At 38.5% G+C, this 18,183-nt stretch overlaps 1 protein-coding gene across 2 annotated transcripts in view; it reads left to right on the top strand.

Moving 5' to 3' along the window:
* Positions 1 to 18,183, top strand: part of TRPM3 (transient receptor potential cation channel subfamily M member 3) — a 529,690-nt gene that overhangs the window by 243,667 nt on the left and 267,840 nt on the right. For both annotated transcript variants that reach the window (XM_047767762.1, XM_047767761.1), the window contains exons 2-3: positions 4,108 to 4,187; positions 5,469 to 5,673. In XM_047767762.1, coding sequence (XP_047623718.1) covers positions 5,671 to 5,673 — 3 coding nt within the window. In that variant the 5' untranslated portion in view covers positions 4,108 to 4,187; positions 5,469 to 5,670. The remainder of the gene's footprint in view (positions 1 to 4,107; positions 4,188 to 5,468; positions 5,674 to 18,183) is intronic.

Here is an 18,183-nt window from a genome sequence, read left to right as displayed (position 1 = left end):
TTGTAGCAGAGTCTTTGTGAAAAAAATAAATGTGAAACCTGGTTAAGTGAAACAACGTAATTTTTTTTTTCTTTTGAAGGCCATATTTATAGCATTTTGGGGTTTTGTCATTTTGATGCTTAATGACTATACATTTGACTTTCAAAATACATACGTTATTCTTTAAGGGTACTTATTATACTTTGTTAAAAATGTGAATGTCCTCATTTTTATTTTGAATAAGAGGTCCTTTAATTATTAGCCTTTGAAAAACACTTCCCCATTACACATTACACATGACTGATAATGCAGAAAGACAAGGAAGAGAATAGCCCTTCGCAGACTCAGTCATGGCGAAGTGACCGTTCTGCCTTTCAAAGGCTGTTTTCTAAGAGTTGATAGAAGCCATCTTTTCTAAGAGTACATGAGACCTCCCCAGCATATTTAAAATGAAGAGATCTGAGGGCACACTGTCGAAGTTTTGCGTTAGAAGAGAATTAAAGGGTCAGCTAGAAACATGGCATGTCAAAACTGTTTTATGCTTTCTAACAACAAGGATAGCCTTTCTGAGCTAACTTAGTTGGATGTTGCAGCCAAGGATAAAACTTCACGCAGAGCAGTCCAAAGCCTTTGAACAAAAGAAAGGGGAATTAGTTTAGGGAACAAGTTAAATCATGATTATACATCAAATATGCCCTCTCCAGGAAAATGATTTTAAAAATCTAATATCTGTCCACACTGAGGACTGAATAAAAGTGCATAAAACAAAGCCCACAATACAGCAAATTGTGCGTGATATCTGGTAGAATTCCTAATTCATGTGCTATACATACACTCTTCCTGTCATGTGTTATGCTTTTCTTCTTAAAAAAAAGAGAGAATCCAATTCAATTATGAATAATGAAAAAAATTTTTTTACATTACATTTCTTTTTCCCCCTACCAGTTTTCAATGTCTTTGAAGGCAAATGGTTAGTTTGCTCATAATAAAACAGAAACTGATCTTCAGACCCTTTGCTGGCAATGAGGTAGCTTTTTATCTTTGAGAAGATAAATACATTGCTAAACTGCACTAAGTCAAATTATTCTAGACTTAAAGACCAACAAAAATTTGACAATCCATATGTAGTCATTCTTACTTCCTGCCATCCAAATAAAACTTCCAGGGTCTTCCAAGTAGAAACTGGGATCTATGAGTGAGAAAAAATAATGGAGGTGCCCTTGAAAAGTCTAATCTGTTTGTCGTGGCCCCCACATTCTTGGGTTGAAAGTCCTGTGTGATTACACGTCTTTGTTATAATGATTCCCCCTTCTTTTACTTCTGTCTCATATTCCAGCATCTTCTCGTTGTCCCATCTCACTCCTTGATCCCAAGGAGAGAGGAAGAACAGATAGCTGAGTATTCAGTACTCCACTTGTGGGGACTGGCAGAGGAGGGGAGAGGTGCAAGTATGAGCTAGTTCTCAGACGTGTCTCTAAAAGGCACTCCCAGACATGCCCAGATGGCATGGCCCAGATCTAGGGTATTTAATGTCAGTAACCTCTCATTTGGTGAGCCAGTTTAGCAGAATGGGTGAGAGTGTGTACTCTGGAGTCAGCCTGCTCAAGTTCAAAGTCTGCTTTCTTATTTGGTGCATCTCTGACTCAATTTCTTCATTGGTGAAATGGATATAACAGTAGTATTTCCCTCACAGGGTTCTTATCAGGATCCATGGAGATAAGACAGACATGGTACAATTCCATGCATCTGATGAATGCTTAGTAAAGGTTAAGGCTTGTTATTACCTACTGAGATCCTACTAAGTGCCAGTGCTTTCCCTGAATCATTTGCTTTGATTAATCCAATAACTCTCTCTTAGAGTGGTTAAGATTATCCTCTGTTATAGAAAAGGATCAAGGAAATTTAATAACTTTTCTATATGCTTTGCTTGTGGCCAGCCAGGCCTTCTGGGAATGTACCATCCCCAGTGCAAAGGGAGATCAATCTAGGTGAGATCTGCTATAGCAATTTCATAGTACTCTGGTCTCAACCTTTATCTGAACTTTTAGTACCAGAACCAACCTAGGACTAGTCTGTTTTGTTGAAGTGAAAATTTGGTGCCCAAATAATGAGAACAACTCTGTGTGTCAGGCACTGTTGTTGTGCCCATTTTCTAGATGAGGAAAACTGAAGATCAAAGAAACTAGGTGACTTTGTCCATGCCTCAGATTCCCACTCATGCCACTTTTTCTAACTGCTAACCTCATTCTCTATACATGATACTGCCATTCCTGCTTTCTCTCAGGGAGTATTGATCAGCACTCCCTGAAATTCCCAGATGTTTTACTAGAAGATCTTTATGAATGCTAGCCAAAGTGGGCCACAAAAAAGGGAAAGAATGCGCTCCCTTTTTTGCTCCCCACGGTGTAAGAAAAGTTGGTTTCAGATGTCCAGTGAGGAATATTTTACCTTCTATCTGCCAAGAGATGTTATCAAACAAAGTATTCAGTTTCTAGGAAAAATCATGACCTATGAATAGCTTAACTTAACAGGCTTTTTACAAAGATAAAGTCTGGTTATCTATGCTGCTAAGCTCATTTCTGCTGCAGAGATGTAACCACTAGCTTTTCCTATGTATTTGAGAAGAAAGATCTTTGAGAATAGATATTGGGGCTTTTTTCCATGTGCAAACAACAAACAGAACGGCACGTGTTACTTTTGTGGTGTGGGAGTGCAGAGGGCCACCTGAACCCAGGGATCTCTGAGGGAGGGTAGGTGTTCCTTTTCATGTGGACAATGCATAAACACTCATAAATTATGCAACCTGATTGTAACCATGACTGAAACAGGATGCAGGTCTTTTGTACCCCTCAAGCATCCCAATGTTCCTACTTTTAAGATGTGCTTTGTCGCAAGTATAAGGCATATACTGCCTTCCGTGCAATATACTTACATAGATGTCTCTGTGAGAGAGGAAAGAGATCTAAGTTTCAAGGGTTGAGGGCAAACGAGACCTGAGCACAACTTATACAGATATTTGGGTCCCTGGAAAAGTCAATATCAATTATAGCCCATAAACCAGGGCCTCTAACAGTTAACAGTAGTTACAGGCTAAGTAAACAGCTTGGTTGTGCTTTGGCCCTGGAAACTGTTAAAGTAGGAATTTAGTCCTGATGCTGGATTAGAGAGAAGATGATACCATATGGAAAGAATATTACAGGTTACTCCAGCAACTTCTATCTTAAACCCTCGCTTAGGGAAGGAATCTTCTGAGTAGCTTACCGGATGTCATGGAACACTCATCTGTTGTTTCAAACGCTAGTAAAGAAAAGGGTTACAGGATGAAAGATGGACACTCTGCTTTGGAACAAAGATGCTACAGTCTGTTGGAACTTCCTTTATCCTTCTGGGAACCCAGTCTCAGTGGCCAGACTCCTGGGTGGACAGTCTCTACAATGTTCATTCTAAGGAGCTGTATTTGCTGTGCTTAAAGCATGTAGGATACCAAAAAATGTGCTATTTTACTTCCTTCCAAAGGTATTACCTGTGAAATTTTGGACTGTGATGAAGATATTTATCTCCCATATGTTTCCATTTCCTTTTTTCCCTCCATATTTAAGCATCACTAATTTGGATTTTTGGAAAAGCATGGTGATGGTTTAGGGTTCTTGAGTTATGTGATTTCCTCACTATTTTTCTTGCTTTCTATAGGAAAAGTCTAATGGAAGTGTCAGTCTTGAAAACCTTATGCTTTTTTAGATGAATTTTTTCCTACCACTGAATATTTGTTATCTAAAGGGTTACAAACATCCTACTTCGTGTCTTTCATTTTCTCTGTAAATAGCATTATTTTTCTGTTCTTCAAAAATCATTATGAATTTGTATATGGTTCCAACGTACTAACACTTTTTATTATGGTCATTTGCTTTAACTCTCATATTATACTGTTAAATAACTTAATCAGCAGGTTCTGGTAGTAATTGATTTTGTTATATGCAGCATTTATGTGTGAAGTAGCTCTAGTTTCAATTCATTTTATGAGACACAAGTCTATTAAGTGATTATGAAATTTTGCTTCCTAGTCAAAAATACTTAAAAGTTATATTCACCTTTAATCTTCTTCTTCTTCTTCTTCTTTTTTTTTTTCAGGCTCAGAAGTCCTGGATAGAAAGAGCGTTTTATAAAAGAGAATGTGTTCACATCATACCCAGCACCAAAGACCCCCATAGGTAATTTTGCTGCCTCTATAATGTAGTAAGAACTCTAAGTAGCAATTGTGAGAACAAAACTACAATCCTAATCCCTATCCATTGCAAGAGAATCAATGTCAAAGTAAAGATTGTTTTTTAACTGTTACTGGACATCTTTGAAGTAATCTTATGTATACACACCACATAATATGCCATGCCTGGAATTCATTCTCTAAGACCCTGTACAAAATAATAGCTACACCATCAGAAATAGAATTCATCACTGTCTACAAGAATGGGGTATGGATGTACATGTACATACATATAGATATTCAAGTGTTTCATCAAAATGCTTAGTTCTTACCAGTATAACCTCCTATAGAGAAAAAGAGATTTTTGAATGAAATACTCCTAGCAGATGACTTATTAGACTTCAGACCTTCAGATTCCTATCCAAGGCCATTTTTTAATATTCTACTTACCTTCCTGAAGATCAACAGTGTATAAAGTGGGAAGCATTTGAGATAAAGTAAAACATGAATGTCTGGAAATGCCTTTATGAAAAGGCAATATAATGAAGTAGTTTAAAATATAAACTGTAGAATGCTGTATAAACTTGAACAAATGACCTAAAGTTCAAAACTATAAAATTTTACCCATAAAACGAAGGTCACATTGTTAGTATTTAAGAAATGATAGTTATGTACTACTTGTAGTCATAATAGTGCTAGTAGTAAAGTATTAAGGACATTTTCATGATGTAAGAAGTGAATTTTGTTTTCAGATATCTTGTGAATAATTTTTATGTTTCTGTAAGAAAACTTAAGCTTCAGATTTTTATTCTCAGAATTGGATATTTGACAGTGAGGGTCAATTGGGAGAAGAAGTTAGGTTGTGATTCACAGATGAGTAAGAGTTCTTATTTAAATGTGCATGTTAAAATTCTTCCCTCAAAGCTGTTCAATGTCCTTTGTGCAAGATTTGATGGATGAGAGGAGTGAGAAGCAGAAAAATCTACAGGGCTTTTGTTCTTATCCAATCCTAAACAATATGGCAGGTGTGAAAATGGTGAGTGTAGATGGACAGTAGGAATTTATAGCCTATACAGCTAACAAAAAAATGAGGAGGGGCCAGAAAAGAAACGATATATATGTCAGGTAAATCCTGAGCACATCTCTTGCCACTATGGCCACGTTATGGGTTCTATCTGAAAACTGACTCCTTGTAGATTTCTCTAGCAGATTGTTGTTGATGCTGTTGTTGATGTGTATTCCAGTGGTGGCTCGTATGAGCGGTTCACTTTAACCTCTTATGTTATAGGTGTTGCTGTGGGCGTCTAATAGGCCAGCATGTTGGCCTCACTCCCAGTATCTCGGTTCTTCAGAATGATAAAAATGAAAGTCGCCTCTCCCGAAATGACATCCAGTCCGAGAAGTGGTCCATCAGCAAGCACACTCAACTCAGCCCCACCGATGCCTTTGGGACCATTGAGTTCCAAGGAGGCGGCCATTCCAACAAAGCCATGGTAATCAGAAAATCATTCAGTCACCTCTCAGATTCTGTCTCAAGCCCTGCAAAGGAGTGGTAAAGAGCCAGATTTAGTCTTTGGGCCCAATCCCAGCTCTCCTAGTTCCTGGCTGGCATCACCCCTGAGCATCTTCGCTCTTCCTCTATCAAATGGAGGAAAGAAAACCTTCCTCCCAGGATTTTTTAAATAATTAGTATTAAATCAGATATAGTGACTGTAGTTTTAAATAATAATAGCAAGTAGCTTTCTATAGTTATCCACTGTTTATTATTTTACTTTCTGGGTCTCATCCATTAAGACATATTTTTCTAACTCCTTTGATAAAAAAATATATTACCTTTCGGTCTCTGTTTTGTTCTGTTGGTAACTAGCATTTTTGTCAATTCAAGGTAGAACTGATCATCTTAGACTATTTCCTTCCCTAATCTAACAAGGATCTTGCCATCCAAATTGAGTGGGTTTTTTGTTTTTTGTTTTTGTTTGTTTGTTTTGTTAGCATCTGTGTTCAGTAATGTTCTCAATAGGAAAGTTCCATATGAAAAGTATTTTTTTTTTGGAAAGGAGGCACTAGAAAATATACAAATTTGACTTCTAAGAGTTGTCGCTTCTAAATTTCAGCTTTCATCATGGAACTCTCCCTACTTGGCTAGCAGATGTTGCCAGGAGAAAGTCTACCAGTGTTTTTGGAAATTCTAGAAATGCTGTATTCCATTAAGCTTGCTTCTAACCGATGAGAGGGAGTTGGTTGAGGGTGGAATAGTTGGAGGTGGCTGTTTTCAAGCATGGCATGGAGTTTTCAGAGTTTGAAGAGGAAATTTTGCTTAGAGAACCATATTGCAAAATGCAGGAAAGTCGCTTCACACCATTAGTCTAAAAATGTGCAATAAAGCCACCTTTCTTGTCTCTTTCCTCTCCCCTCCTTTTCCCCCTACTTCCCCCTCCCATTGCAGTATTTTCTTCACCAAGGATGGCTGACCGAGCTATTCTCACAGTTCTTTCCTAAGAAAATTAATTTTGAAAAATATATTGGAAAAAAGAGGATTCTATGTGCCAACCCCAGCAAGGCATTGGGGAAAAAAAGAAAGGGCTAGGTAGCGTTGGCCTGGATAGAACCAAGGGAAATGGAGATTCAGTAACTTCCTCATCCACTTAAGGGACATATGTGCCCACACAAGATCATTAAGGGTCCCCAATTCAGCAGTGTCCCCATTCACAGTATAGAATTGAACCATGTATAGTGTGGATCCTCTGGAACCATGTATTCACTAAAAGTCATGTATGTTCTCCCTATAAGAAAAAATGCTGTAGATGAAGCCATGGTTTTGTGGACAGTAATCATTATAGAGTAGTTTACCCCGTGACTTGACAGGGTGCTAGAATGATGCCCCCAAACATCGTGCCACAAACCCAGAGGCTTAAGGTAAGCGGGTAACAATCATTTCCTTCATTAACTTGCAGAGTCCATCAAATGTAGTGCATCAGTTTGCTCTTTAGTAAGAGCATTCTTTCAAAGTCATCACCTGGGAGATTCTAATCACCATCATGCTGCCAGTGCACAGAATGTGTTTTGGGGACTGATTTCTGGCAATTTATAGATCACTAGAGAAAGGCACTTTGTATTTCCTTCAAATGATGTTTTTGATCAAAAATTAATCTCAAGTACCTGAAATTGAAAAAAAAACTTGGGGCTTAGTCACACATGGCTTCCACTAGTTTTTAAAAATCAGGTCTATTCTCAGAAGATAAAGTTTCCCACTACTAAAAATTCAGAAAGAATGGAGTACTTGTTTGGGAGTGTGAAATGTGGATTCTGGATGCAGACAGTCTAAGTTTATCTTAGAGCCATTGTATATTTGCTATATGACATGAGAAACATTAATTAAATTCTCCGTGCCTAGTAATTTATTCTGTTATCTAGGAATAATATACTACCTGTATAAATATTAAATGAGATGACATATGTAAGTCATCTGGCACAGTACCAGGATATAATAGATGTAAAATTAATTTTAACTCCTATTTTTACAACTATCATTATTATTATTTGCTTCAGACTCTGAAAAAATTTTAATATTTTGATTAATACTTTGTAGGACACACATTTGGGTGGCTGTCTTGGTACGTTATTTTAGAAAGTCATATCGTACTTTCTCAGTTAACTCTTTAAAATAATTCAGTTTCTGATTCCTTCACCTAGTTATTAAGCCCAGAACCTGAAGCCAGATTGCTTTGTTGATAATCTGGTCTGTCATTTACCGGTTTGTAGACTGGCCCAGTTTAATTAATTTCCCAGTCCCTCGGTTTCTTCATCTGCAAAATATGGATAGTAATTACTACTTTTAGGGCTGTAGCAAGGATTAAATAAGTCAATATATATTACGTGCTCAGAACAATACCTGGTGTTAAAGCTAAATTAATGTTTGCTATGTTATTACTTCTAAGGGTACACTTAATGTAGTTACATGAGTGAGTTTGCAATCAATTAAAATAAGATGCATAATCTTCTTAAAATTTAAATATAGTTGACTTACAATGTTGTGTTAACTTCTGCTATACAGCAAAGTGATTCAGTTATATATATATATATATATATATATATATATATATTCTTTTTGATATTATTTTCCATTTTGATTTATCTCAAGAGTGAATGTAGTTCCCTGTGCTATACAGTAGGACCTAGTTGTTTACCCCTTCTGTGTGTATTAGTCAAGATGCATAATCTTGTGGTATAAAGAACTATATCTAAATCCTCACTCTCATTCTGCCTAGTCAGAAAGTCTTGGATAAACCAGTTAATTTAGCTGAGCCTCAAGATTTCTTATTTATAAAGTGGGCATGATTGCCTCATGGGTTTTTTACAAGGATTAGAGAGAACATAAAATCACTTGGTATTCAGCTCGTGCTCAATATATTTATGGAAATCATAGTGATGGCACAGTGAAGTAGCTGCCTTTGCTTCCTGGGAATCCAAAGATATGTTAACACATTTTCACAGGAGTACCAGGCTGCATAGTGACAGTCACTACTAGGAAGCTACCACTGTGGACTCCAGCTCCTCAGGGACTGGAGACATGTGGCTTATAAACCACCACATTATACACTTTGACTTCCACATTGAGTCAACTTCCTACATCCACTTATTCTAGCAAAACAGAAGATGAGGTACTGTTACCTGACGTCCTGTCTACATTATGCACTGTAGACCTTAACAATTAGACAGCTAGTGTGGGTGTGGCGTTTGCCTTTTATGATGGAAAAAGCCAAGATTCCTTCTCATTGTATAATTTTCTTATACCTGAGATTTTTTTTCCCTCCTAAAAATTTCTAAGGAATTCGAGACTCTAAGAACCGTAGAGATGAAACTCTGAATAAATTTAGTAGAACATGTACTCTTCAAAGTATTAACCAGAAAATTTTACAACCACTTTTAGAGTCTGTAGCAAATAATATTAGCAGTTGTAATAATAATGGCAATTCAAATTTATTAAATGTCTGCTATGTGTCTAGCCCTTTACCAAATACTTATATATTTACATATTTCATGTGTATAGTATTAGTATTATTAGTCCTGTATGACAGAATATATGAAGGCCCAGAAAAAATAAGTAATTTGCCCCATGTCACAGAGCTAATATATGTGTATATTATGATATTTAACAGTAGAGGGAAAACTTGAAGAGTTAGCTAGATTTTTCACTCTGTTTCAAAAGAGTGAACATATAAGGACATTGAACTTTGACAGCTCTCCCCAGGCCCCACATAGCTCTGTTGAACCCAGAGCTGTCTGTTGTCAGTCAGGTTAGGTTAGGTCATCTACATGATTTCTTGAGTCCAGAATAAAATGAAAATGTAGGGAGTTCTCATCATGGCTCAGCAATAATTAACCCACCTAGTATCCATTAGAATGAGGATTTGATCCCTGGCCTTACTCAGTGGGTTAAGGATCTGGCATTGCAATGAACTGTGGTGTAGGTTGTAGACGTGGCTCAGATCCCAAATTGATTGCTGTGGTATAGGCTGGCAGCTGCAGCTCAGATTCCTCCCCTAGCCTAGAAACCTCTATATGCTGCTGGTGAGGCCCTAAAAAGAAAAAAATCAATCAAAAAATCAATAACAAAATGACAATGTAGGCCCTCACCAGGGGTAAGAAAATCACTTCCCTTGGATGTAGGACATGAAACCATGAACCATGTGTGAGCTGGGCACATGCCCTCTGCACATGCTTCATCGTCCCAGCAGACTTCATCGACAAAACATAAATTTAAGGGCAAACTTGTCAAGAATTGAAGACAGCACATGCAGAGCATTAAACCCTAAATGCTTCTGAGCAGTGTGACTGGGCTGGTCTCATGCCCATGAAGTGGGCACTGAGCTTAGGTCTTGGCTGTCCTAGATGGTCTCAGAGTAGTCCCTACAAGGGGAAACTTTTCTTTCTGAGTCTCACCTGCCAAAGGAGGACAATTTTCCTTTTTCTTTGCAACTCAGAATTTAACAAGTGAGAACCCCCACTATTCATCCAGACACAATGAGCATTTTGTCCACTTTGGATTCTTACCCTTGAATTATTCTGATTCTCCTGTCTAGACAAAGGAGGAGTTAGTTGTTCATAGGACAGATGACTTCTTTTATCAGCAAGGACAGTCATTTTGTGCCAACCTTTGCTTTCCTTGACTCTTGTTCTCTCCAGAAAACCAGTATGCAGTTTGTCAAAGGGAAAAATCACAAACTATGTCTGTTAAAGAGTGCCAGTCTTTAGACAAGGAAGCATAGTCAACTATTGACAAAGACTGAGTGAAACAGCTTAACTAACTTAATATGTCTTTGGTCCCCTTCTTCTGACAAGAATATTTGAAAGTTGATGATTTTTAACAAAGTGGTCAAAAAAATTGTAGAGGACAAATTAATTTTGACCTTCATTAATTTTTTTTTTCAAAAATAAGATCTTAGTGTTCCTGTTTGTTGCAGTGGATTAAGAAACTGACTGCAATGGCTTGGGTAGCTGCAGAGGTGTGGGTTTGATCCCTGGCCCAGCAAGAGTAGGTTAAAAGGATCAGGTGTTTCTGCAATAGCAATATAGGTTACAGCTGCAGCTTGGATGCAGTCCCTGGCCTGAGAACTTCCATATGCCCTGGGTGTGACCATTAAAAAATTAATTTTTCCCCTCAAGACAACCCAAAATGAAGCACTTGGGTCTTCACAGTGCCAATATGGTCTGGACACAATGTGAGGCGGAATCTGCCATAGTTTGATAGAAGATAGAGTTGGAGAAAGGGAATTCATTAAAATGTGCTGGGCTCTGTAAGAACCATATCCCACCTGTGTATCTGTGTTACTACCTGGACAGTACAGTGTGATGTCACAGGACTTTGATCACCAAAGGCACTGGCAGGGGGACGGGGGCAGTGGTTCTCTAGCTGGAGGCTCAAAATAACCTGTGGGGCTACTACTCATGCCCAAGAATCTCTCCCAAAGAGTCTCCTTCATTGGTTTGGGCTAGAACCTGGTCATCCACAGTGTTTTAAAAGTTAACCCAATGATTTTACTGTTCAGTGAGGCTTCAAAAATACTAAATAGGAGTTCCTATTGTGGCTCAGTGGGTTAAGAACCTGGCATAGACTCTGTGAGGATGTGGGTTTGGTCCCTGGCCTCTCTCAGTGGGTTAAGTATCCAGTGTTGCCACACGCTATGGCACAGGTCACAGATGCAGTTCAGATTTGACTCCTAGCCTGACAACTTTCATATGCTGCAGGTTCAGCCACAAAAAACAAACAAACCCACTAAATAATCCCAGTCTCTCTACCATGAAGCAACTTGAGCCCAGAGAAGTTAAATTATTTTTTGTTAGGTCCCCCATAATTCTCGAACTCGGGATCCCTAGGACTTTCCATCAATTCTGTTTCTTCTCTGTCATGTATGCCTGGTACAGACTATAGGCAATATTTTTAAAGGAAGCTAATTGCTGTTACATTTCTAGATTCTTATAAGGGTTTTGAAAACTTTGTAGTAAATTATAAAATCACTTATATTTGGAGTTCCCTTTGTGGTTCAGTGGTGATGAACCCGAATAGTATCCATGAGGATACAGGTTTGATCCCTGGCCTTGCTCAGTGGCTTAAGGAACCTGCATTGCTGTGAGCTCTGGTTTAGGTCAAAGATACAGCTCAGATCCTGTGTTGCTATGGCTGTGGTGTAGGCAGCTGTAGCTCCAATTTGACCCCTAGCCTGGGAACTTCCATATGCCACAAATGCAGCCTTGAAAAGCAAAAATAAATAAATAAATAAATAAATATAATCACTAATATTCAATGAGGTTAATTACACTCAAAAACTGTGAGCAGGAAGAGTTCGCTGTAACATTAAATCCTAGGTTAAAGGAACTATCTTCTGAGCCCTTCTCAGTACTTTGAGGTCCTCTGCCCTCAGTTCTCAGGCTTGCCAAACCCCAGTGAAACCAGTATCTCTCGCACTTTACAGAGAAATCAATTTTGACACAGGGAGAAAATGTTCAAAACTGACAGCAAGTGATGGATTCTCATGCCTCTCTCTTCTCCATACCAAGCCACATCCTACCAAATCACATGCCTCCAAAGTCCATTCCTGGGCTATTAAATACCTGGCAGTTAATTCAGATGCCTCATAAAAATCAGAACATGATGGCATAGGAAGAAGGTACTAAGATACTAAAGCCCTGCTTAGGCATTTGTCTTACTAGACTGGTAACCTTTTAAAACTGACTTAGAAACAGCAAGATGGCCCCACAGCAGATACTGGGGGCTTTCTCAAAGGCACTTCTTCATCTGGGGTTGAGGTTGTGTTTATTTAGAAAAGGAAGTCGTTATGGACTTAATAGAATCTTATTTGCTTCCTAATCATCTCTTCCAGTTAATGCTGAGCTGACTTATGGGCCAGGTAAGTATAACCTAATTAAGTGTTTAAACTTCTCAAGCCACCCACTTAATTCTCATCAGGTTTTCCATTGCTGCTCACTCTGCTTTTTAGATCAAGTTTGAGCCTCTTATTGCAGTTTTCATATAATTTAGAGAATTATTCCTGTGCCTCATTTTGACACTGAGAGCTCTTAACTATTGAGTCAGCCAGGATGCAAGCCTCCTATATGGTGGGGTTCTGAGACAGAGTAGGGAGGACTGAGGTGGAGACACTCAGGGTGTGGAGACGCTTTCAGGAGCATGGCATCTATAACCTCATACTCTTTAAATGCTTTAGGATTAAACTTGATTTTTAAAAATTGTCTATCTTCGCATTACGCCAATTTGATCTGGGACTCATCGATACACACCAAGTACAAAATTAAATAAACCCCACTTCACGAAACAAAATAGCTAATCACTAGACTGTAGCTAATTAAGCAGGTTTATATAGCATGAGATGGTTCTGAGGGGTTTTATAATTGCTCTGTGAATTTCCAGTTTCTACCTTGTAATCGCTAACCATTGAACTGGCAGTGCCTTTAGAAAGCCTTTCTGAAATGGAGGTGAAAACTAGAATGTATCACTTAAACTTCTGATCTTAGTCGTAGACCTATAGAAAAGGAAAGGCCAACCCTCCTCGAGAAACCCATCTTGCTCTAGAAAATTGCACAGAAAACAATTCTGGCAATAATTCATAGAGCACCCCTGCGACCTGGTCATATCCTCAGAGAAGTATTACAACATTTCTAAACCTTTACCTTTGACTTACTGGCATCCATGACCTTGAAGCACTTGGTATATACCACTGAAGAATCACATAAACAATGTAGAATAAATCATAACGGCATTTTCACTCCTAAAGTTTTGTGGGTCATCAAAATAGGAATCCAATAACAATGACACCTTACCTTTGCATTCCATATATTTGTGTTCTAGGGAACTTTTGCACGCATCAAACACTTGCTGCAAAACCAAAGACTCCATGAACTTGGAAAGCTGATATCAGCAAAATTGTCTTAGCAATTTGATGAGACATAGTCTTCTTGGCCACAGCTTTAATTAAAAGTACTCATTTAAAATGGGCTACAAAGAATTAGAAGATGAAATGATGCTTGTCACACTTCTCAACAGAAAGGAAAATGGGGCATTTTCCCACTGTGAGCTCAAAAGAAAGGCATTAAAAATACCGTTAAAATAGATTGAGCTATAGTAATTCCATAGTAGTATGGAACAAGTACTACTTAAATACCACTTGATTACTTCTAAAAATTAAAGATGGCTTTGCAGTGAGGGTTACAAAGATCTGTCATTTACCATTTTCCAGAATGTAGATTTGTTTTTCTGTAGTTCTTTTACCTTTTTCATTTAAAAAGCTGGGCAAAGTGATGCGAGTAAAAATTTAGGGCTGAAGTGGTGATTAATTATTAAAGACAAATTGTTCCACAACAGCTTGAGTTCAGAATACCAAGGGACAATTATTGCTGTTTTTAAATGAAACAGCCCCAGCCTGTTCTGAGTAGTGATGGTTGCTTCTCCACTCCAGCTCTCACCTGCGCTGGGTGCTACAAAGGCAAGGACACTGTGGTTTGTGACACCTCTGTCATCTCCCTGTTGAATACAGCGAGGCCATGGTAAAGTTGAGTTCTGCTTTAACAAGAGTAACATTTCTAATGACGAAAAGTTAGAGTGGCTTTAGAAAAAAACTGCAGTGGAATCACCTGCTAAACAAAAAGAAATTTAGCAACTCAAAAACTCAAGAGTTTTAGTTATAGAAGCCCTCTGTTATTTGAACAAATGTTTGCTATTATAACCTCACAAAATTTTGTTGGTTAAGTTTGTGGTTTATAATTCGGAATATGTGTTTTTGTGTATATGTGCTTGTATGTGTTGGCCTCCAAAACACCTTAGATCAAACAATGCAATTTCAAGGAGAGCTAACTTCTGTTTTCTAGAGTGTGTTCTTTAGATGCTATTCTGCATCTCATTAGCTCATCACACAGGCTTTCTGCTGCCAGGCAGGGGCACAAATGGTGGAAGTACAGACATAGGTAACCCATTTGTGCTCAGTTTTTTTCTAGAAATTATGTCAGGAACTAAAATCCTGTGGGAGAAGGGTAGCATAGCCAGCCCAGCACCTTCCTTCTGGAAGGTGCTTTTAATAACTTGCACCCATCACTGTGCAGATAACTCAGAGTTGAGAAACAAAGGGCTACTTTGAAGGACACATTAAAGAGCTAAGGCAAGCTATGTGTATCTTGCTGTATAAAGAAGTCATTGATAACGTGAGGGCTTGTAATCGCCTATCCAATTTACATGAAGTGGTTTTTCTGCCATTCCAGGCATTTCCCACAATTTAATCTTCACTGTTCAGTGTGGTGGGTCAGATCACCCTCATTTCACAAGAGAGGTTCTCAAATTGACCAAAAAACTTACAGCTCCAGTATCTGATGCTAGAGGGTAATGCTGCATGTGACTGGGGAAACTGTGAGCAGGAGCACACATCACCACCGCAGAGTACTGCCCTGGTGATAAAATTCAGTACACACATTAGGAAGATTTTTTGTTATTTGTAAGCTGATCCCTTAGCAATTAATGAGTGGACAATCAAAACTGCTTATCTTGACAATCAAAATAGCTCCAAATTTCAAATCACATTGACCATTTAGCAGGAATTGATTAATTGTTCTGGGTACAACCATTTATGATCTTGAAGCTGCTGATTCAGCACGTGGGTTAACTTATATTACAAGTGCCTGGAGAGCTTATTAAATAACATGAATTTTATGAGTATAAGAATGTAATTTAAAAATTTAAATCTCCAGGTGATCCTAAAATGTTATTTTATCTCTTAGTTTTAATTATCCTCTTATCCCTAAACTGTTTCCTTGAGTTGCTAAACAATAATACAACAAAAAGTAACAAATGGATTCTTCTTTTTTTTTTTTTTTTGTCATTTTTTAGGGCCGCACCTGCAGCATATGGAGTTTCCCAGGCTAGGGGTCAAATTGGAACTAAAGCCGCTGGCCTACACCACAGCCACAGCAACTCGGGATCTGAGCCACATCTGTGACCTACACTATAGCTCATGGCAACACCAGATCCTTAACCTGCTGAGCGAGGCCAGGAATTAAACTTGTGCCCTCATGGATGCTAGTCAGATTCTTTTCCGCTGAGCCATGATGGAACTGCAAATGGATTCATTTAAATCCTTCCTCTCTTTAGTCTTTTACTTACCAAGGGAAGGACACAATAAATCTAAAATAATGACAACATCAAAGGACCAGGGACACACAGTTTTTGTTATTTATCAGCTTCTGGTTAATCAGGGGGTAGGCTGGTAGTTAATCATGTGTTCCTTTGTATAAGAATTCGTCCTGGTCAAAACGAATTAGGTACTTGGAATTGGGTAGCTCATCAGTAGCTGCACTTCCCAAGTTATCAGGGCCTGAGTGGTTCTTCCAGGAGTTCCTCCATTCTTCTCTTTGATTTTCATGTCAAGTATCGAGTGTTCTTTCTTCCCTTTGGCCTAGTGATAAAATTAAGACATGCCACTTAGAATGTTGGTTCTGGGGAAGAGTTGTAATCCTTGCTACTCATGTGGTCCCTGCAGAGCTAGTTAGAAATGCAAAATGTCAAATCCCATCTCAGACCTCCTGAATCAGAACCTGCATTTTTGAGGTTGCCCAGGTGAGTTTTTCATGTTAAAGTTTGAGAAATGCAGCTCAGCTAGCATTTCCAGTGTAATAGTAGCTTTAGTAATGGATTAGGTGACTAATTATTAGATGACTAATTCTGATGTCCCAGTCACTTGTCTTGCCTGGGCCTCAGTGTCCTCATCTGTAAAGCATAAGAACTGCAATAGATGATTTCTAGTTCCCATGATTGCTAAGATATTTCTAATCTCCCTTTTATTTCTAAGCTTTAAATACATTGTAGCCAGTACAGAAAGGAAATCATAGGTCAGGTCAAACATGATCCCTCCTGTCAGAGATCTTGCAAATGGGGGGATGAAACTGATAAATGCCAGAAACAACCAGAAAAAAAAAAAATTAGACCGGGTTTGGTTGAGAGTTACATTGCTTCAACCTGAGCTTGCATCTTGCATTCTTAGGCAAAGCAGATAAGAGTCTTTGAAAAATAAGAATGATTTATGTAGATGAAAGGGGAGGGACTGGCTTTCCTAGAACTTGGGGAATAGCATTAGCCAGATGCAGAGAGAAGTGGGGAAATGCCTGTAAATCAGTAGGGCAAGTCCAAATTGTAGGGACCATGACAGGCAGAATGGGAGTTTACATATGATTTAACAATTTGAATTGAGAAATAATGTGATCAAAAAAGAATTAGGGAGAGAAGTTGGCCTCTTGGTGGCTCATAGAAAACACACAGGGTAAGAGGAACCATTAGGACTGTTGCCACAACCCAAACTGACATCCTAGCAAAGAGCCTTTATTATAGCAACTGAAGCAATAGAGGGAAGGGCCTGGTTGAGAGCACCATTTGAGAAATAGATCATTAGGACTTGCAGACTGCTCAATTATAGGTGAAGGAAAAGGCAAAGTAAGGAGAGGAGGAATTTATGTTTTGAGGTCAAGAGCAAGGACCGACCTGGAGTCAGACAGATCTGGGTGTGAATCTGCTCATCACCACTTAGTAGCTGTTGAACTTATTCTCCTTTCTGGTTCCCCTTTAGTAAAATGTGGATGATCCTAACCTCGTCCTTATTGGGAGGAGTCCATGGAATGGAGCGTGTAAAGCACATATATGTGCCTGGAACACAAGGGATTTGGTTGTAGGTTTATTCCCACCCCTCCACCCCCAGTAGATAAGAAATTGAGAGGCAGAGAAATATGCAAAGAGAGCCTCTGAACATGACCTTACACAGGCGGGACACTGAGTACCTCCATTTCTTCCTCTGGAAGACAGAGAGCTGGGGATGTGGTGACCTGAGGTCATTCATTCCTTCCCCCACAGAAGCACTTACTAACCCTGTAACAAGTGTTTCATGATCACAAGCAAGCTTTTCTTAGTTTTCTAACTAGGAAAAAGATTAAGCTAGTTCAAAAGGAATTTTAACACAGTTACTAGATTTGTTGGTCATTTTGCAGGGAACTGCTTATGTAATCAGTAAATTGACTCCTTATTGCTAAGTTGTATATGTAACTTTATAATCCCCAAAGCGAATTATTTACCCAGAGAGACTTATTCCTAAAAATAAATTTGGATTGTTATTGCTAATTACAATAAATAATTGAACATGCAATATGTTATTTAGCTAGGTTAAGCATACTAAAATTCTTACACAATCTCTGGAGTGATTTAGTATGAATTGCAATCTCTCTTCACACTGACTGCATAATACGTGCATATCTGTTCCCAGATACTACCCATGGCTCAGAATCTCACATTATTTACCTGGCTAAATGAAACATACAGGTGGGGATGTTCATTGAGGCATCTTGAAGTTCCAAAAGCCATAATCACACTACTTTTCTCATTTTTCAGAAAATTTTACTGTTCTCAGGTATGTCTTCTCTAATCACTAGGACTCCTTCTTTACAATTCTTCAGAAATGTTA

Source organism: Phacochoerus africanus, chromosome 2 (genome assembly GCF_016906955.1).
Source record: "Phacochoerus africanus isolate WHEZ1 chromosome 2, ROS_Pafr_v1, whole genome shotgun sequence".
Lineage (NCBI taxonomy): Eukaryota > Metazoa > Chordata > Mammalia > Artiodactyla > Suidae > Phacochoerus > Phacochoerus africanus.
This window is presented reverse-complemented; position numbering and strand designations above follow the sequence as displayed.